The sequence below is a fragment of the Saccoglossus kowalevskii genome, chromosome 8 (assembly GCF_978046115.1).
Source record: "Saccoglossus kowalevskii chromosome 8, keSacKowa6.1, whole genome shotgun sequence".
In the NCBI taxonomy this organism is placed as follows: domain Eukaryota; kingdom Metazoa; phylum Hemichordata; class Enteropneusta; family Harrimaniidae; genus Saccoglossus; species Saccoglossus kowalevskii.
The window spans coordinates 13460170-13481301 of record NC_140648.1 but is presented as its reverse complement, the minus strand read 5'-3'; the positions used below and the strand labels follow the sequence as shown (position 1 = coordinate 13481301).

The 21132-nt window shown below is 35.2% G+C and overlaps 5 protein-coding genes across 5 annotated transcripts; 3 read left to right on the top strand and 2 right to left on the bottom strand.

Annotated features, from left to right (window-relative positions):
• Positions 1 to 208: 208 nt before the first annotated feature.
• On the bottom strand, positions 209 to 632 carry LOC100376126 (histone H3). The gene has a single exon (XM_002738037.2). It carries the CDS (start codon positions 617 to 619, stop codon positions 209 to 211), a length of 411 nt encoding a protein of 136 aa, XP_002738083.1. The 5' UTR covers positions 620 to 632.
• A 1917-nt stretch (positions 633 to 2549) lies between these two features.
• LOC102810218 (histone H4) lies at positions 2550 to 2861 on the top strand. Its single transcript, XM_006820507.3, has one exon. It carries the CDS (start codon positions 2550 to 2552, stop codon positions 2859 to 2861), a length of 312 nt encoding a protein of 103 aa, XP_006820570.1.
• A 931-nt stretch (positions 2862 to 3792) lies between these two features.
• On the bottom strand, positions 3793 to 4334 carry LOC100376434 (histone H2A-like). The gene has a single exon (XM_002738039.4). The coding sequence runs from the start codon at positions 4332 to 4334 to the stop codon at positions 3957 to 3959; it is 378 nt and encodes a 125-aa protein (XP_002738085.1). The 3' UTR covers positions 3793 to 3956.
• A 303-nt stretch (positions 4335 to 4637) lies between these two features.
• Positions 4638 to 5073, top strand: LOC100376280 (histone H2B). Its single transcript, XM_006820508.3, has one exon. The coding sequence runs from the start codon at positions 4660 to 4662 to the stop codon at positions 5032 to 5034; it is 375 nt and encodes a 124-aa protein (XP_006820571.1). The 5' UTR covers positions 4638 to 4659; the 3' UTR covers positions 5035 to 5073.
• A 2607-nt stretch (positions 5074 to 7680) lies between these two features.
• On the top strand, positions 7681 to 20965 carry LOC102800553 (leucine-rich repeat-containing protein 14-like). The gene is made up of 5 exons (XM_006820509.3): positions 7681 to 7828; positions 15411 to 15884; positions 16151 to 16291; positions 19134 to 19306; positions 19755 to 20965. Exons 2-5 carry the CDS (start codon positions 15470 to 15472, stop codon positions 20568 to 20570), a joined length of 1545 nt encoding a protein of 514 aa, XP_006820572.1. The 5' UTR covers positions 7681 to 7828; positions 15411 to 15469; the 3' UTR covers positions 20571 to 20965.
• Positions 20966 to 21132: the final 167 nt, after the last annotated feature.

Sequence of the window (21132 nt, the reverse complement as noted above, 5' to 3'; positions counted from 1 at the left end):
GAAGAGAGTGTATGAATAGTAAATGAATAGTTCGTGGTATCATCGTAAATATTGCAATGTCATACCAAGTGACATTTAAAAAACATAAATGCAATACCGTAGCGAGATATTCGAGTTTGTGTCTATGCGAGATTACGGTAGTTCTCTTTTTGGAGGATGTGGTGGCCCTAAAAAGGGCCGTTTGGTTTGTGTATGCTAGGCATACGATTTAAGCACGCTCACCACGGATACGGCGGGCAAGTTGGATGTCCTTGGGCATGATGGTGACACGCTTGGCGTGGATAGCGCACAAGTTGGTGTCCTCGAAAAGGCCGACAAGGTAGGCTTCGCTGGCTTCCTGCAGGGCCATGACGGCAGAGCTCTGGAAACGAAGATCGGTCTTGAAATCCTGAGCGATTTCACGTACTAGACGCTGGAATGGGAGTTTACGGATCAGAAGTTCGGTGCTCTTCTGGTAACGACGGATCTCACGAAGAGCCACGGTACCTGGCCTGTAACGATGAGGTTTCTTCACTCCTCCGGTGGCTGGTGCGCTCTTACGGGCGGCTTTGGTTGCCAACTGTTTACGTGGTGCTTTACCACCGGTAGATTTACGTGCGGTTTGCTTGGTACGTGCCATGCTGAATTCTTCTTCTCGCTCAAGAATGAAGTGATATAAATTCGAATATCGGCGTCCATTATTTATACCACAAAATTACCATTAGGATTGGTCAGGGCCATTTACAGGGGCATTGTGATTGGTCAATTACGATACCTTCTGATTGGTCGAAATTAACGCAATGTCATTGGTTGAAAATCATCCAGTCGAATCCGAAATTGTACCCAAGCTCACACTGTTATTCTCGTGCAATAGTAGAATTCGGATTTGTATCTAAGGTTCGTAACGCACGACGTAAACTTGCTCACAAGTCTTCCTGTTTTTCAAAAATAATAAAATGTAATTAAAAATTTCAGCATTTCTGCGCACAATTTCCTCGACGGTAACTTGCTTGTATTGGAAGCATAATTAAAAATATAGTCTTTATTTTGTCCCATATGAATATTGATATTGAATTTTTTCTAAAGATATATTGCAAAATAGTGCGTTACAACATGGACCTACTGTCGATCCGTGGTTAGAAGGTTAACTATTACATACTTGGATAGGAGGTGGAGCTATTTTTTTCAGAATCTCTCTCGAATGTGTGTGATTTTTTTTCCGTCCAAAATCTCTGCAATTTTGTTTTCCACCCGACTTTCTATTAGTTAGTTTCTTAGCATTTTGTATGATTACCGGTATTCTGTAGGTGCATTGAGGCTGGCCGGTCGTCAGTTAATATTCCCACGCCTTGGCGGAAAATTCGTTATTTGGGACATTGAATCACAATGGAGTTGGCCATGATTGAATGGCGGAGTATCCGGACGCGTCATAAACAGAACTGGGGCGCGGGAAAACGACAATGGAGTGTGAATGTCAATAAACAGTAGAAAGCGCGGGTTCGTCGTCGAGTTCACAAAGGATGTTTTGTTCTATTGTATAATGGAGACGCTACCAACGAAATGTTTCTTTGTTTTTTTCTTTGCGAATTATTCGTTGAATTACAATAGACTGGCTGCGAACGGCGGAGTATCCCGTCGTAAACAGAACTAGGCGCGGGAAAATGATAGTGGACTTCCATTGTATAATGGAGACGCTACCAACGAAATGTTTCTTTGTTTTTTTCTTGGCGAATTATTCGTTGAATTACAATAGACTGGCTGCGAACGGCGGAGTATCCCGTCGTAAACCACGTGGTCGTAAACAGAACTAGGCGCGGGAAAATGATAGTGGACTTCCATTGTATTATGGAGACGCTACCAACGGAATGTTTCTTTGTTTTTCCTTGCGAATTACCTCATTATTAATTAAAAAAAATAGCATCACAAATCATAAAGTCGGCAGTTCTGAAAATGTTAAAAATATCGCTGATAATACTACAGTGTTTTTTGTCCTGCCTTTTAGTATTGTACAGCTGTATAGCAGGGATGGACTAGCTTTATTATTTTTTTTAATCCTCATATGCCAACTCCCCGCGAAAATACTAAGCCCTCAGACAGACTTGATAAATATATAAAATAATAAAAATATAAAAAATAATAAGGCAAGCCACAGTCCCTCTATCTGACTGTGGGCAAGCTTTATTTTATTTATAAATTCGCATATTATTGATTCAAGCTTCACGTGAAGAAACTAAACCCTCAGACAACTGCGGGCCGAATACATGGATCCTAAAAAAAATACATGTAGTGAGCTTAACTGGAGGGTCTATGGCTTAACCCTGAAACGCAATGTAAAACTCCATTGACCTCCAAATGCAGCGTGTCAATTGGACGAGACCATCGCAATGTCTGTCCAATAAGCAGTGAGAATAATTGAATTATAAAGTTGAGAATAGAGATGCAAATCCACAAGGCTTTTCTATCCGTCAAGGCCAACTATCATGTTTTCTTTCACGTTCGCAGCCAGTGTATAAAAGTAAAGAGACTCGGAGTATTTGGCAGTTGATTTTACTTCTACAAATTCAGCAACTATGTCTGGTCGTGGTAAAGGAGGAAAAGGTTTAGGAAAAGGAGGCGCCAAGCGTCATCGTAAAGTTCTTCGTGATAATATCCAAGGTATCACCAAGCCAGCCATCCGTCGTCTTGCACGTCGTGGTGGTGTGAAGCGTATCTCTGGTCTCATCTACGAAGAAACCCGTGGTGTATTGAAGGTTTTCTTGGAGAATGTTATCCGTGATGCCGTCACCTACACCGAGCATGCCAAGAGAAAGACCGTCACCGCCATGGATGTCGTCTATGCTTTGAAACGCCAGGGCCGTACTCTGTACGGTTTCGGTGGTTAGACTTACCAAATACAAAACGCAAACAAACCAAACCAAACGGCCCTTTTCAGGGCCACCACATCCTCCAAAAAGAGAACTACCGTAACGTGTGCTGTGCTATGTGTGTTAGTGTTGTGCAGTAATATTGAGTATGGTTGTGTGTCCATAGTATTTTCAATTAATTCGTTGTCTTGTTTCCCAACGTAATCACCCAGAAAGGGTGATTGGCACTCCTATCATGGTGTCGGTGCTGTGTAACCTTATACCATGGATTAGTTCCATGCTTATACATACCTACGAACTTAATCTTTAAAAAATACAGGTCAGGGCCGTTGAAGCCATTGACTATGGTCTGCTGCCCAACTAATTCGTCTCTACTCAGAAATATATACACATATCCATCTTACATGAATGCGTGATTCCGTTTTAACGACACTTATAAAACATATTAATAGATTAGCGTGAGTTGTTGCTGCCATAAACGCAAAATATAGATACAGTCACACTCTCCCAACAACTGTGATACCATGAATGCAAGTTCGAGTAGTACCATCATCGTCTGGCACCGAATGAGAAATTGCGAAGCGAGCCAATATTTGCGAATTGTTTTCAATAGCCATTAGAATTAATATAAATTAAAATAACGCATTAATGAAATGTGATGCCACCAGTTTTTATTCCCTTCTATCCGTTGTCGTTATGCGCACTCTAACTGTGGTTGGTACTGTGCATGCCAACACGTGAAACTATGAACGCCCTCAAACGATGAACAATGTGTTTTATTTGCAAGTATTCCATGCTATACTGAGTCTCCCGCGTAAAAGAAATAGGGGTTAGATCTGGCCACACAACACCTAGTCTAAGTAAGGCACATGGTCTAAGTAGAGAGTGCTCCCGCTATAATGTCACGGTGCTACTTTACCTTTGCGCTAGTACTCAACAAGATTGAACCTTTTTATTTACTTTTTGTTTAATATAAAGTTATACCTTGTGTATATATTATATGTTGCTAAACCAAATATCACATGCAAAAAACACTGTTCACGGTAGTTCTCTTTTTGGAGGATGTGGTGGCCCTAAAAAGGGCCGTTTGGTTGTGTATGCGAGGCATACTATTTACTTGGATTTGGCGTGGGTTTTTTTGGGCAGAAGTACAGCCTGGATGTTAGGCAGTACACCACCTTGGGCGATGGTTACACCGGACATCAGTTTGTTCAATTCCTCGTCGTTACGGACAGCCAACTGCAAGTGACGGGGAATGATTCTTGACTTCTTGTTGTCACGGGCGGCGTTACCGGCCAACTCAAGGATTTCAGCGGCTAAGTACTCGAGTACGGCAGCCAAATAGACTGGAGCACCGGCACCGACACGCTCGGCATAGTTGCCCTTTCTCAGGAAACGATGTACACGACCAACTGGGAACTGCAGACCAGCTCGGGTGGAACGAGTCTTAGACTTGCCCTTTGCTTTGCCTCCTTTACCGCGACCAGACATATTGAATTATCAGTTTAGCTCGTCGAGAAAACTATAGCTATTTGGCGGTTTACTATCAGTATTTATACCTCCCGCTCGGATTCTGGTCGTATAGTACCTCCACCAATCAAAATACGGCAAAGCGCGACCTTGGTAGTACTTGTATATTGTTGAGGGTCAATGGTAGATACACAATGTAATTTAAGTATACTTAAGTTATGTTTTCTCTTGCGTTCGTTATGTTTCCCGCCTTGCTTGTCGAATCCTTCATTTGCATTTCATTCACTATATATAATGGGACCTACGACGGTTACTGTCATTCTGAACATTATTTCTGACGTTCAACATGCCTCCAAAAACCAGCGGTAAAGCAGCAAAGAAAGGCGGTAAGGCTAAGGCCGCCGCTCGTAGTGGTGACAAGAAGAAAAGAAGGAGGGGGAGGAAAGAATCCTACGGTATCTACATCTACAAGGTATTGAAGCAGGTTCATCCAGACACCGGTGTCTCTTCCAAAGCTATGTCAATCATGAACAGCTTCGTCAACGATATCTTCGAGCGTATTGCATCAGAAGCTTCCCGTTTGGCTCACTACAACAAGCGTAGAACCATCACCAGCAGAGAGATCCAGACCGCCGTCCGTCTCCTGTTGCCTGGTGAGCTCGCCAAGCACGCCGTCAGTGAAGGCACCAAAGCCGTCACCAAGTACACCAGCTCCAAGTAAATCGTATGCCTAGCGTACACAAACCAAACGGCCCTTTTCAGGGCCACCACATCCTCCAAAACGAGAACTACCGTAATACCAAACAATGTAATATTTTAAATACTACTCGCTTCGATATTTACACTATATATATATATATATATTTATATACAGCGGCCTATAAGTACAACTAGAATATGACAGGAATACATTACTATTGTGGGGGAGAATAAGAAAATTCTCTGGGATATACTGTAGTAGTTATCAAGGCATTATAGAATGAGCAAATCAAATGAAAGTGAAATTGGTTAAGGTTACAAAAAAACCAAATCCTGTCAGCCCTTTCATTATGTAATGGTCTATTAGCTTCAATGTGCAAATTGTGTGCAGAGATACGAAATTTACAAAGACAAATTCTGATTGATATATTGTCAATAATGTTAGATATTGATAATGATGTTATCAGAAAATAGAAGTGTCGTCGTCGTAAAATAATGTCTCTAATGGCAACTGATATGAACCATATGTTTGGTGGGATCGTATCTTCCATGATGCGATAAACATGCATCATACAGTAATAATTTTTATGTAATATTTTGTTTTATTGTCTAAGGAAGGTAGTGTACTTATTGTCTTTATCATACAGTAATGTTAAATGGTATAGTAATGAATTTATTAATATATTAATAGTGTTACGAAAGGAACGTATAATTTTGGCTTGCTTGCTTGCAGATAACAATTACATTATAGAGACACCATGTTCGCCCCAAAGGAATGCATTCCAACATGGAGGTAAAAGCCAGATTACATATAGTCTAGCTTTATTCATCCAATTGACATATGCCATTACGGTAACGATAGCGAAAGTGTACTGTTTTGCAAAAAATCGATGATCTTCAAACTACCGACTGAGGGCGCAACTCCCTTAACTTGTGGACAGTACTCGTTTCAGTTGCGAGTCAAGCCATTTCGCCCTATCGATTGATGGATTGTGGCTTAACTAATTAATAAGGTCATGGAGGTAAAAAGAGAAGGAGTCACAGCCAATATAATCCCCCTAAACTTCTTTTGTTTTAGCCAAGTTTAATCATATAATTCCCTTTGTCTTATCGTCCTTTCATCCCAGGCTCGTCGCCGACGCGTCATTTACTTGTCAAGCGTTGCTGCGTACAGTACACACTCCAATGTCTTGTTTTATGGTGTCGCAGTAAAAGCCAAATGACATAAAGCATACACAGATCTTTTAAACGTAGAGGAATCGTGTTTGTGGGAACGGGAAAGTTAGAATTTTGAAAATTAGAGAATTTCTTGTTAAGTTTATGTAATTTTTCGTTTTTCAGAAATTTTTCCGTTGTATTATTGAATCGGCAATATGGTAATGTTTCGAAACCTAGATAGTACTGTTTTTTAGTCCAAAATAAAGCTCGTTTAATGATCTTTGCAATGGTGCATGACATAGACCGCACCGCGTTGTAAAAGAGACTGAATTTTGAGGTTCGAAATGACACTTTTTGAAGTTTATATCCCGTGTATGTCCTACTTCTATGGCAGTGCATGGAGGTAAAAATTCGCTGCATTTTTTGTTTTCGAGCAATCTTTTTGTTTACAGCATGTGCAAAACAATTCTTCGTCTGTAATATGCTCTTCGATTTTGTTTACGTCTTCTGAATTGAAGCATATAGCAGTTTCAGCATCGTAGTCAAACTCGTGCGCGTTATCGATCGTCGCCATATTTATTTATAAGAATTTGACTAGAATTGTCACGAAAATCACCGAATGCTGTCGAAGGCGTCCGTAGTATGCTAATGCATAGTAATCCTCACTGCGCTAAGCGGAAACTGCCCTCCTTGGTCCGTTCGGCAAATAAACTCCCTGATCTATGTACAAACAGCGGCGACCATCCTGGTACCTTTGATCTAAGCTTGGCTGTGACTCTTTTTACCTCCATGATAAGGTGGATGTTGTAAAATTTCACAATACCATGTGCTGTTTAACTCATACATATTGCTTTTATTATTATTAACATTTTTACGTACCTGGAGTTCATATTATCTGTGAAATGATAAATATGTCTAGTTGTTATCCTAGACACTCGTACATACTACCAAAAATAAATACTATTAGTTTGTAATGGTGTAATTAATTTAATCCTCACTGACAGGAGTGTAGTAGTATTTAGAGATAAATTTAGCTCACACATTTTAATTAGATTAGCATAACATTCAACCCGCCCTCCTCCAGTTGCTTACATCCAAACGAACGACAGTTTTTCAACTTTTCATAATACATGTACTTGCCTATTCCATTAAACTATGAGTTGACCTTTGACATTCTGATCACAAATAAGCGAAATGTATTTTGAAAATCAAAAACAATAGGAAATTACTAGGGTTCACGATATCATGCCAATATTTGTTTTTGCGAAATCGATGTTTAATACTTGTAGTACAAATCATGGAGATTTGAGTTGCCCCAAATAACAATTGATAACAATTAAAAAAATAGAACGTGATTACATGTTCAGTACCAAATATACTAGATTCTTCAAAATAAACCTTCGAGGTCACAAAATCTACTAGTTGTCCACATTTCATTTTAAACACGAATGTATTATTTTTTGTGAACATTGCTACAGCGAGAGCGCCGCCAGTGTTCGTACTTGAAGTGGAAATGCATGTCAAAGGTCATGTATGTTTGTCTTACAACATAAACTGATACGATCTAAAGTTGGTCTGTGTTTGTATTTAGATGGATATGAAACCGCGATATTTCATGGAACGTAACACAGTTTTTGTATCTTGTGTGTTCACAACAGGTATGTTTCTGAGAAATGGATCTCGTTAGAATATGAGAAATTCCATGATTTGCTCTTCTGGTTGCGCGACAGTCCCCTGGTATGAGAGTCCTTTTATTGTTATCTGAGATATAAGTTTAACTCTGATATCATTTCCACATTCCTGCTGCTTTATTGGAGTTTTGGGACTTCTGTGTTAAATATGTGACGATATGAATATGCGCGAATAAGGGTAAACATGTAAAGATTCCACGGATTTGGGCCGAATTAGTATGGGCAGTGATTCGAAAATAACGTGAATCATTGTGAATCCATAAACTTGGCAAATAAAATTCGAACAAACAGTCAAATTCAACCCAAAATAATCTCCAACATTAACATATTTCCCACAACTCACACCTTCCAACCATCAAATGTTTCACATACTATTGCCATGCCCTCAATAAAACTGTTGTATGATCTCTGCGTACATTGCTGTTTTAGGGGTGTTTAATATGTACATTTGGATTTGACAACACCTCAACACGTTTGTATGAGCATGGAAGGTACTAACGGAAGGAGCCACGACGCTATTGTTTTAGCTTTGCCCCATGATCGTTTGTCAATATTTGTTCACAAACATTGGTTCTGTTAGCTCTTAACACCTTCGTACAATAGGTTACGCTAGTCTCGAGCATTCGGTGATATTCGGATCATGTTCGGAAGCGATAGACGAACCTCGCATGTAAAATGCTGAAAATGGCGTCTAGTTTGAATGCTGTTGTTTCCGGAGATCTTGGCGAACTTTAATGAAAAATTAGCAGACATAACATCGATTGGAGAAGAACTGATGAACTATCGTGAATCTTTTTGCATTCGTAACGGTGATGAGACTTAATCAATGATTGCCTGTGATAATAACGACTGCATTATTCAATGGAACCATTGTCATTGCGTGGGTTTGACGCCCGAAACTATTGAAATTTTCGACCACCGGGCATCGGCGAACACCACCAGAAAAGATAGTATCAAAAGAAGGGCATGCCTAGACACTTTCTCTGTGATAATATTTTTTAGGAGTCCTTAGGAATTTTTGTTGTAGACACTCAAAATCTTGTTCTTGTTACAGTTGCTAATAACTAAAACATGTGAAATCTGTGAAGTCAAACGTTAATCTGTTGAATTTCCAGTTGTGAAATACGTATTTTGACCTTTCACACCTAAACCAACCGAGTACGCACATATGATGACCGTAGTTTCATAATGCGCATATATTTTATGGTCACATTTAAAAATCGGCGGGGTTGTATCATATTCCGCTAACTCGTTACTTGTGTAAACAATCGCAAACTATCATGGACATCAAAGATGAGCTAGACAATGTCCTCATCAGGATTAACTTGGGTTGAAACAAAAGAAAATAAACCTGTTAAGAAGCTTAAGTGGCCACTTGAGAGGCGTCATGGCTCCTTCCGTTAGTACCTTCCATGGTATGAGATGCCGACAAGGTGCCAATGAAATTGAACACCTCCACGTTCACAGACATGCATACAGAGCTAGATTTCAGAGTGCAACTTTAAAGGGCGATGGTTGTCGCTCCATGTCCTGTTGAGTGATTATATACCCTATATGTTATTGAAAATATGTTTTTGAAATTCAGTCTCTCACCCCCTTGGCTATTATCGTCACGGTACAATTTGAATCAACTATAAAGGCATTGTCATTGGTCAAGTTTTCAATTTATAAAATGTTAAATAGATTTCACTAGCTTTAAAAGTGGTTTGGTAATGCCCCATTACCCATGCAAAATGTTAAATTTTAAAAATTATTAATTTATTTTAGGATAGTTTAGAAAATAAATTACACTTACAATTCTACAGCATGTGATGAAAATAAAAGCCGGTCATTGAATGCAAATACATGTATTTGCACACCACAGAATGTTTTGGTTGACTTTTTGGGCTATTATCTCTCATCAAATTATTACTACTAGCAGAAAAAAGATGTATAATAATAAGGTACAAGAAAATACCGCAAAATATGCACTCAGGCAGTACAGTGGTCACGTTATCCTCTGCTACATGTTGGTATTCTCATTATAACTCTAATATACTACTGTATATACTGGAATTATGGAATGTTTTAGTTTATTATTTATATTGAAATCTGACTGGTGGTTTTGGTTTCTGTAAAAACATCCATGACATGCTGTTTGAATGGCAGTTCGACTGCTGGTATCAATGATGCTTTCAAACAGTCTCCTCTTCCAGTTTATAAATCTGGCCTATATACCCAGTGTTTCATGAAGGCATTTATAAAATATTTATGAATGTTATTAAATTTAAAATAGCAATAGAAAATAACTTGACCAATCACAATCCTTAGTGGATAAATTCTGCCCATATAGAACTCCACTGCAGTTAACCTTTAACCTTTGCACCACCAGACTTTCTGACCCAAATTCCTGCATTTTTTTTCTTATACTGTAAAATGACTAATTTTCACTGGGTTTAAATTTCCCTGATTTATCATTTCAGGCATATTCAGTGGGTTTTAAATTCACGGTTTTATCATTTAGATAATGTGTTCTATGCTAAATTTTACATATTCACTGGGTTTTAATTTAGCGCATTTTTTAGTCAGTGAAATAAGCTAAATTAAAACCCCCTTTACAGTATTCTTCAATATTTTCTGAAATGAACCATAATTTTAGAGCCAACAGAATCAATTATAGTCAATTTTCAGTGGTTTTAGTGAAGGCGTTTTTCCAAAATTTACGGTTTATAAACATGAAACAAATATAAATTTGAAAACTGCTGCTTACCAATTAGAATGATCACCTCAACGTCACCGTGACCCAGCCTGCTCAACGTCACCGTGACCCAGCCTGCTCAACGTCACCGTGACCCAGCCTGCTCAACGTCACCGTGACCCAGCCTGCTCAACGTCACCGTGACCCAGCCTGCTCAACGTCACCGTGACCCAGCCTGCTCAACGTCACCGTGACCCAGCCTGTTCAACGTCACCGTGACCCAGCCCGCTCAACGTCACCGTGACCCAGCCCGCGCATGTAATTTTTGCTGATTAGACTTTTTGGGTGTTTTCTATGAAATTTATTTTCACTGATTTTTGACGAGTTGAATGTGAAATATAGGGAAAAAGGTATACTCGATGAATTTTATTTTCACTGAATTATTCCTACAGCGATAATTAATTCCAAGCAAAAATAAAGTATTCCACAGTATTTCAATATATAACATATACTGTGGAATACTTTATTTTCGCTGGAATTACTTTTCGCTGGAAAGGCTTTTGGGGCATTTTGTATGGAATTTATTTTCACTCATTTTTAGCTCCGCTGTCGACTTTGTCGAGCGGAGCTTATCATATGAGTGATTGTCCGTCGTCGTCCGTGTCAATGTTTTACTTTTTCGACTTCTTCTTGAAAACTACAAGCCTGAATGCTTTGATACTTGGTGTATATGTACCTTGGGTAGACCTCTCTTAGGTTTGTTCATTTCATGTTGATATCTTCAATTCTCTAATTTTGGTGAATATTTTTGTCATTTTTGGTAAAAAGTGATATTTTCGACTTCTTGTTAAAAACCGCAAGGGCAAATGCTTTGATATTATATATATAGGTACTACATGTGGACCTCTCTCAGATTTGTTCATTTTGTAATGATATCTTTAATTCTCTAATTTTGGTGAATATTTTTGTCATTTTTGGTAAAAAGTGATATTTTCGACTTCTTGTTGAAAACTGCAAGTCCAATTGCTTTGATATTACATATATAGGTACTACATGTGGACCTCTCTCAGATTTGTTCATTTCATAATGATATCTTTAATTCTCTAATTTTGGTGAATATTTTTGTCATTTTTGGTAAAAAGTGATATTTTCGACTTCTTGTTGAAAACCGCAAGTCCAATTGCTTTGATATTACATATATAGGTACTACATGTGGACCTCTCTCAGATTTGTTCATTTCATAATGATATCTTCAATTCTCTAATTTTGGTAAATATTTTTGTAATTTTTGATAAAAAGTGATATTTTCAACTTCTTGTTAAAACCGCAAGTCCAATTGCTTTGATATTACATATATAGGTACTACCGGTATGTGTGGACCTCTCTCAGATTTGTTCATTTTGTAATGATATCTTTAATTCTCTAATTTTAATGAATATTTTTTTAATTTTTGGTAAAAAGTAATATTTTCGACTTCTTGTTAAAAACTTCAAGTCCAATTGCTTTGATATTACATATATAGGTACTACATGTGGACCTCTCTCAGATTTGTTCATTTTGTAATGATATCTTTAATTCTCTAATTTTGGTGAATATTTTTGTCATTTTTAGTAAAAAGTGATATTTTCGACTTCTTGTTGAAAACCGCAAGTGCAATTGCTTTGATATTACATATATAGGTACTACATGTGGACCTCTCTCAGATTTGTTCATTTTGTAATGATATCTTTAATTTTCTAATTTTGGTGAATATTTTTGTCATTTTTGGTAAAAAGTGATATTTTCGACTTCTTGTTGAAAACCGCAAGTCCAATTGCTTTGATATTACATATATAGGTACTACATGTGGACCTGTCTCAGATTTGTTCATTTTGTAATGATATCTTTAATTCTCTAATTTTGGTGAATATTTTTGTCATTTTTGGTAAAAAGTGGTATTTTCCACTTCTTGTTAAAAACCGCAAGTCCAATTGCTTTGATATTACATATATAGGTACTACATGTGGACCTCTCTCAGATTTGTTCATTTCATAATGATATCTTTAATTCTCTAATTTTGGTGAATATTTTTGTCATTTTTGGTAAAAAGTGATATTTTCGACTTCTTGTTGAAAACCGCAAGTCCAATTGCTTTGATATTACATATATAGGTACTACATGTGGACCTCTCTCAGATTTGTTCATTTCATAATGATATCTTCAATTCTCTAATTTTGGTAAATATTTTTGTAATTTTTGATAAAAAGTGATATTTTCAACTTCTTGTTAAAACCGCAAGTCCAATTGCTTTGATATTACATATATAGGTACTACCGGTATGTGTGGACCTCTCTCAGATTTGTTCATTTTGTAATGATATCTTTAATTCTCTAATTTTAATGAATATTTTTTTAATTTTTGGTAAAAAGTAATATTTTCGACTTCTTGTTAAAAACTTCAAGTCCAATTGCTTTGATATTACATATATAGGTACTACATGTGGACCTCTCTCAGATTTGTTCATTTTGTAATGATATCTTTAATTCTCTAATTTTGGTGAATATTTTTGTCATTTTTAGTAAAAAGTGATATTTTCGACTTCTTGTTGAAAACCGCAAGTGCAATTGCTTTGATATTACATATATAGGTACTACATGTGGACCTCTCTCAGATTTGTTCATTTTGTAATGATATCTTTAATTTTCTAATTTTGGTGAATATTTTTGTCATTTTTGGTAAAAAGTGATATTTTCGACTTCTTGTTGAAAACCGCAAGTCCAATTGCTTTGATATTACATATATAGGTACTACATGTGGACCTGTCTCAGATTTGTTCATTTTGTAATGATATCTTTAATTCTCTAATTTTGGTGAATATTTTTGTCATTTTTGGTAAAAAGTGGTATTTTCCACTTCTTGTTAAAAACCGCAAGTCCAATTGCTTTGATATTACATATATAGGTACTACATGTGGACCTCTCTCAGATTTGTTCATTTCATAATGATATCTTCAATTCTCTAATTTTGGTAAATATTTTTGTAATTTTTGATAAAAAGTGATATTTTCAACTTCTTGTTAAAAACCGCAAGTCCAATTGCTTTGATATTACATATATAGGTACTACCGGTATGTGTGGACCTCTCTCAGATTTGTTCATTTTGTAATGATATCTTTAATTCTCTAATTTTGGTGAATATTTTTGTAATTTTTTGTATAAAGTGATATTTTCGACTTCTTGTTGAAAACCGCAAGTCCAATTGCTTTGATATTACATATATAGGTACTACATGTGGACCTCTCTCAGATTTGTTCATTTTGTAGTGATATCTTTAATTTTTTTAATTTTGGTGAATATTTTTGTCATTTTTGGTAAAAAGTAATATTTTCGACTTCTTGTTAAAAACTTCAAGTCCAATTGCTTTGATATTACATATGTATTCATGTGAAATTTTTACTCAGTTATATTCCTGACAAGTAGACCCTTGTCATTGTTAGATAACTATAGGATTGTTGTGCAAACCATTATCAAAAAAGCAAATAAATCTAATTTTATTTCAAACCAATTTTATACATATAGGTACTACATGTGGACCTCTCTCAGATTTGTTCATTTTCTAATGATATCTTCTGTTCTTTAATTGCCATGTGCATTGCTAACAGCGGAGCTATCTCAGCCGACAGGCTGCTTGTTGATGAGTTTAATGGGAAATATAGGAAAAAAAGTATATTCGCTGGATTTTATTTTCACGGAATCATCCCTTCAGCGAAAATAGCGAAAATAAATTCCAAGCGAAAATAAAGTATTCTACAGTACATAATAATTTATACATGTTCATAAAACAGGTTCATGCCTTTATGAAACCTGGTGTAAATTTGACATTTTTAGCTCAGCTGTCGACTTTGTCGAGCGGAGCTTATCATATGAGTGATTGTCCGGCGTCGTCCGGTGTCCAGCGTCCGTGTCAATGTTTTACTTTTTCGACTTCTTCTTGAAAACTACAAGCCTGAATGCTTTGATACTTGGTGAATATGTACCTTGGGTAGACCTCTCTCAGATTTGTTCATTTCATGATCATATCTTCAATTCTCTAATTTTGGTGAATATTTTTGTCATTTTTGGTAAAAAGTGATATTTTCGACTTCTTGTTAAAAACCGTAAGTCCAATTGCTTTGATATTACCTATATATAGCTACTACATGTGAATCTCTCTCAGATTTGTTCATTTTGTAATGATATCTTTAATTCTCTAATTTTGGTGAATATTTTTGTCATTTTTGGTAAAAAGTGATATTTTCAACTTCTTGTTAAAAACCGCAAGTCCAATTGCTTTGATATTACATATATAGGTACTACATGTGGATCTCTCTCAGATTTGTTCAATTTGTAATGATATCTTCAATTCTCTAATTTTGATGAATATTTTTGTCATTTTTGATAAAAAGTGATATTTTCGACTTCTCGTTGAAAATTTGCAAGTCTGATTGTTTTTATATTACATATATAGGTACTACATGTGGACCTCTTTCAGATTTGTTAATTTCATGGTGATATCTTCTATTATGTAATTTTGATGATTGTTTTTGTCATTTTTGGTGAAAAGTGATATTTTTAAATCCCAAAGTCCCATTGCTTTGATACTATACATATTGTTCATTTTCTAATGATATCTTCTGTTCTTTAATTGAAATGTGCACTGCTAACAGCGGAGCTATCTCAGCCGACAGGCTGCTTGTTTTTAATAAATATAGGGTTTAGAATGCTCCAAATTAATGAAAACACAGACCACTTAAACCACAATTAATGTGAGCTGGCCAGTTGAATTTGATCCACGTAGAGAAATTTTTTCTTGGTACAATTTTTGATATTTTTCTTGTTATATTTATTTGTTCAGATATGGAATAAAAAATGAATCACTACTAGAGCAGCTAGAAAACCATTGCAGTTAGGATAATGTCAACCTTGTTTAGACATCAAAATGCCGGTGGTTTCTATGGTAACACAAAGCTTGGAAGCATGGTCAATCCCAAGCCATTAGTGGACATCAGTGCTGCAGTTCTGGTTAAAGATCTCAGTAGCGTGGAGTCGGCTATTTTTCTAATACCAACCGTACTCTTTGAAACCCTGATATGTGCCGCTGTACTCGGTGAACATACGCTAGTTTGCAGGACGCTTGTCTGGAACTGGCCATTTGAGGCAATGAGTTTCGGCTGTATGTTGCCAATTAAGGACAACAAAGTGAACTTCCAGAAATTAAAAAGCGTATTTAGTAATTACAAAAGTGGAGTTGGTGCAGCCATACTATTAGCTGTTGGAGATATGAAAAATACAAAGTTGAAATTGGTTGATATCAGAGACTTTGATGTGGGTAAGTCTCTGTTTCTAGCTCAGTTCATAGAATTATGTGCTTACTTTATGTAAAGCCATGTGTATTTTTGTGTTTTTTTTTATTTTCATGTTCATGTCACTACATCTGTCATCCATTTCTCCATGTGTTGCAATTTGCAATTTACTTGCAATTTCCAGAATTTTTTGCTAAATTTTTTGTTAAGTTATGTTTTTGTACACTCAAATTACACTAGGAAAATTTCACATGAATGTTGATAATTGGTGTATATTTTCATATTCTTGCAGACTATCAGTTGACAGCACTTTGTGCACAAATTTCAACTAGTTCCCTGCAAAAACGAGGTGATTTCAAGGCAAGGGCGAATAATGAACAACTTACCAAGAAAGCAGCAGTGAAGCTGCGCTCTAAGTTGCCGGTATATAAAGGTTAGGCAATTTATTCATTAAACATGTGTTCAGTCGCATCATGGATTATCGGTATGTACTATTAATTCAAATCACACACATTGTGAATTACTGGTACGTATTCATTCAAAGTGCATGCATATTGCAGAGTTAATTATTTCTAATTACATACATCAAATAATGAATAATTTTTATTTGAAACATTGTCTTTACATATATGCTGTTCAATGTTGTAGATTCATCAATATGTGATGTAGATTCATCAATATGTGATGTAAATTCATCATTATGTAATGTAAATTCATCATTCTGTGATGTAAATTCATCATTCTGTGATGTAAATTCATCATTATGTGATGTAAATTCATCATTCTGTGATGTAAATTCATCATTATGTGATGTAAATTCATCATTCTGTGATGTAAATTCATCATTCTGTGATGTAAATTCATCATTATGTGATGTAAATTCATCATTATGTGATGTAAATTCATCATTCTGTGATGTAAATTCATCATTATGTGATGTAGATTCATCATTCTGTGATGTAAATTCATTATTCTGTGATGTAAATTCATCATTATGAGATGTAAATTCATCAATATGAGATGTAGATTCATCAATATGTGATGTAAATTCGTCATTCTGTGATGTAAATTCATCATTCTGTGATGTAAATTCATCATTATGTGATGTAAATTCATCATTCTGTGATGTAAATTCATCATTCTGTGATGTAAATCATCATTCTGTGATGTAAATTTATCATTATGTGATGTAAATTCATCATTATGTGATGTAAATTCATCATTCTGTGATGTAAATTCATCATTATGTGATGTAGATTCATCATTCTGTGATGTAAATTCATTATTCTGTGATGTAAATTCATCATTATGAGATGTAGATTCATCAATATGAGATGTAGATTCATCAATATGTGATGTAAATTCATCATTCTGTGATGTAAATTCATCATTATGTGATGTAAATTCATCATTCTGTGATGTAAATCATCATTCTGTGATGTAAATTTATCATTATGTGATGTAAGCTCATCATTACGTGATGTAAATTCATCATTCTGTGATGTAAATTCATCAATATGTGATGTAAATTCATCATTCTGTGATGTAAATTCATCATTCTGTGATGTAAATTCATCATTCTGTGATGTAAATTCATCATTATGTGATGTAAATTCATCATTATGTGATGTAAATTCGTCATCACCGGTATGTGATGTAAATTCATCATTATGTGATGTAAATTCATCATTATGTGATGTAAATTCGTCATCACCGGTATGTGATGTAAATTCATCGTTATGTGATGTAAATTCATCATTATGTGATGCAAATTCATCATTATGTGATGAAAATTCATCATTATGAAATGTAAATTTATCATTATGAAATGTAAATTTATCATTATGAAATGTAAATTCATCATTCTGTGATGTAAATTCATCATTATGTGATGTAAATTCATCATCATCGGTATGTGATGTAAATTCATCATTATGTGATGTAAATGCATCATTATGTGATGTAAATTCATCATCACCGGTATGTGATGTAAATTCGTCATTCTGTGATGTAAATTCATCATTCTGTGATGTAGATTCATCATTCTGTGATTTAAGTTCATCATTATGTGATGTAGATTCATCATTCTGTGATGTAAATTCATCATTATGAAATGTAAATTCATCATTATGAGATGTAAATTCATCATTATGTGATGTAAATTCATCATCATGAAATGTAAATTCATCATTATGTTATGTAAATTCATCATTCTGTGATGTAAATCCATTTTTATGTGATGTAAATTCATCATTCTGTGATGTAAATTCATCATTATCTGATGTAGATTCATCATTCTGTGATTTAAATTCATCATGTGATTTAAATTCATCATTCTGTGATGTAAATTCATCATTCTGTGATGTAAATTCATCATTATGTGATGTAAATGCATCATTATGTGATGTAAATGCATCATTATGTGATGTAAATTCATCATCACCGGTATGTGATGTAAATTCGTCATTATGTGATGTAAATTCATCATTCTGTGATGTAAATTCATCATTCTGTGATGTAGATTCATCATTCTGTGATTTAAGTTCATCATTATGTGATGTAGATTCATCATCATGAAATGTAAATTCATCATTATGTTATGTAGATTCATCATTCTGTGATGTAAATCCATTATTATGTGATGTAAATTCATCATTATGAAATGTAAATTCATCATGTGATGTAAATTCATCATTATGAGATGTAAATTCATCATTATGTGATGTAAATTCATCATCATGAAATGTAAATTCATCATTATGTTATGTAGATTCATCATTCTGTGATGTAAATCCATTATTATGTGATGTAAATTCATCAATATGTGATGTAAATTCATCATTCTGTGATGTAAATTCATCATTCTGTGATGTAAATTCATCATTCTGTGATGTAAATTCATCATTATGTGATGTAAATTCATCATTATGTGATGTAAATTCGTCATCACCGGTATGTGATGTAAATTCATTGTTATGTGATGTAAATTCATCATTATGTGATGTAAATTCATCATTATGAAATGTAAATGCATCATTATGTGATGTAAATTCATCATTATTCGATGTACCTAAATTCATTATTATGTGATGTAAATTCATCATTATTCGATGTACCTAAATTCATTATTATGTGATGTAAACAGAATAAACAGAAACGTTAATGCTGAATTGTTCCAACCACTGACAAATTTAGTTTTACACCAGTGTGCCAAGTTTTAGTATTTGTAACCTTTGCCTTGTTCATTTGATGCATTTCCCTTTTCCAAATTTCAGACCCCCTAAAAATTCTCATAGATGGCATGATTGATTCAGAAAATAGCCTTGGTGTTCTTGCAGCACTGAGACTTCATTCTGTGTGCCCTGTCAGTATGAAATGCTGTAACACGTCTTGTATCAGCATAGGGCCTCAGATGACCCGCCAAGTTCTCAGTGAGCTAGATCCAAAGGTATGTCAAATTAACTTTCACTAACTTTTGTGCAAATTGCTAGTAACAATATACATACAATGGATTTTGAAAGAGTATGATATTCAATTGCTGTCATTGCAATTGCAATTTATTGGATATCCTGGCGTCAACCAGGCCATGGGCAATCAGTCCAACACAAAATGTTAATCAAAGTTCACACAAAGTCGTATCCAGTAGTGAATGGATCTCACCCAGTAGATTTGGACCTTCTCATTAAGTATATGGCCCACTCACCCAGAGTACGGTAGGTGTTGAGCACTTTTTTTGTGATTTTTCTATTTTTCATGAATAAGCTTCAGTAAATTTTAGTTTTTGAGAGCAATTTGGTCTTTTTTGGTCAAAATCAATGTTAATTTAAAAAATTAATTATAAACAAGATTCGTCACTGATATGAATATGTTGTTCATATGTTTTTTTTTCTTTTTAGTATTGCTGTGGAGTAAATATCAGTATGAACATGCTTCAGTATGAAGGACTGATAAGTGTTATACCAGAGATATCCAAGCTGTCTAATTTACGTGCCTTGGGTGTTAGCTACAACCTCATTAAATTCTCCCATGACCTACGCGTTGTAGAGCAAAATGACAGCAATTTTGTCGACTTATTTAGTAAACTCAGTCAACTAAAGCGACTTGACTTGAATCATAATTGGATTGGCGGATCATTACGAAAACTGTTGAAAGGTATTTTACGTTCATTACAGTACCTCGATTTGAGAATGTGCACATTGTCGGCGGCAGATATCGCTTACCTGGCAACATGCCAACATACAAGAGAAATGGAGGAACTTCTACTAAGCAACAACAAACTGTCAGAATGCACCGAGTCAGCATTCACGTTGATCATCAACTGTTCAGAAACTCTCAAACATTTATGGATGAATACTTGCAAGTTGGGTCTGGTTCCAGGTGTAGCAAATCGACTGGTGCACGCCATTGTGAATTGCCCATATCTCCAGACACTGTCAATTGCAGGAAATGATCTCACTGAAATTGATCTTCTGAAGATTCTCAAAGCATGTGTGCAGTTGCCATGTATGGGACAAGTCATCATTTCTCCTCCCTCAGATCATATCCAAGATATCAACATACTGAATAATCATATTGAAAATTTTCTTCAAAAATGTGAGAAAATTGTAGATGGCGGTTCTATGTCTATTTTGTGTGATGATCTAGAGTTCTATGATTCAGACTTATATACGAGTGTCAACGTGAATGGAAGATACCTTACTAAATTACTCTGAAAAATCTGTTTTTAAGGTTACCATATTTGCTCATATGTTTATGAGAATGGCATGTCAAAATATGTCATATTTTAATAATCCAGCATACAGCGATATGTAATATTGGGTTTAAGTACACTAATGGAGTAAATGAAGAATATTCGTCAGCAGACTTCTCTTCAACTGATATCTCCCAAGATTTGTTTATATTTTAACCCTGCAAATGTAGAATCTTGGTTGGTTTGTGTGGAAATATAAAACTGACTTACTGACTGACCCAGTGACCTGAGCTGAACTTGAGAAATGGATGAGAATAGTGGTTGACGTTAGATGATGCTATTTATCACGTATATGTACCAGTAATTTATTATGTAATTTAATGAATAAAATGACATGGAGTTTGTTTATATAAAAAATATATGCCTTCATGAAATTCATTGTGCACTTAACATTTAGTCAGTGAGGATCAGGCATATTCAAGTACATTTGTATGTTATATTTTTTCAAGATTCAAACAAAAATGACTGTCAGCCATTTTATTTTTATTTCTGTCTATGCTGATTCATCATGATATATGAAGTTT

What these genes read in the sequence shown, in the direction of transcription:
- LOC100376126 (XM_002738037.2), bottom strand. Translation starts at nt 619, where the DNA reads ATGGCACGTACCAAGCAAACCGCACGTAAATCTACCGGTGGTAAAGCA.
- LOC102810218 (XM_006820507.3), top strand. Translation starts at nt 2,550, where the DNA reads ATGTCTGGTCGTGGTAAAGGAGGAAAAGGTTTAGGAAAAGGAGGCGCC.
- LOC100376434 (XM_002738039.4), bottom strand. Translation starts at nt 4,334, where the DNA reads ATGTCTGGTCGCGGTAAAGGAGGCAAAGCAAAGGGCAAGTCTAAGACT.
- LOC100376280 (XM_006820508.3), top strand. Translation starts at nt 4,660, where the DNA reads ATGCCTCCAAAAACCAGCGGTAAAGCAGCAAAGAAAGGCGGTAAGGCT.
- LOC102800553 (XM_006820509.3), top strand. Translation starts at nt 15,470, where the DNA reads ATGTCAACCTTGTTTAGACATCAAAATGCCGGTGGTTTCTATGGTAAC. An exon ending in TAAGTTGCCGGTATATAAAG is followed by an intron (nt 16,292 to 19,133) that starts GTTAGGCAATTT and finishes TCCAAATTTCAG; the next exon opens with ACCCCCTAAAAATTCTCATA. An exon ending in TCAGTGAGCTAGATCCAAAG is followed by an intron (nt 19,307 to 19,754) that starts GTATGTCAAATT and finishes TTTTCTTTTTAG; the next exon opens with TATTGCTGTGGAGTAAATAT.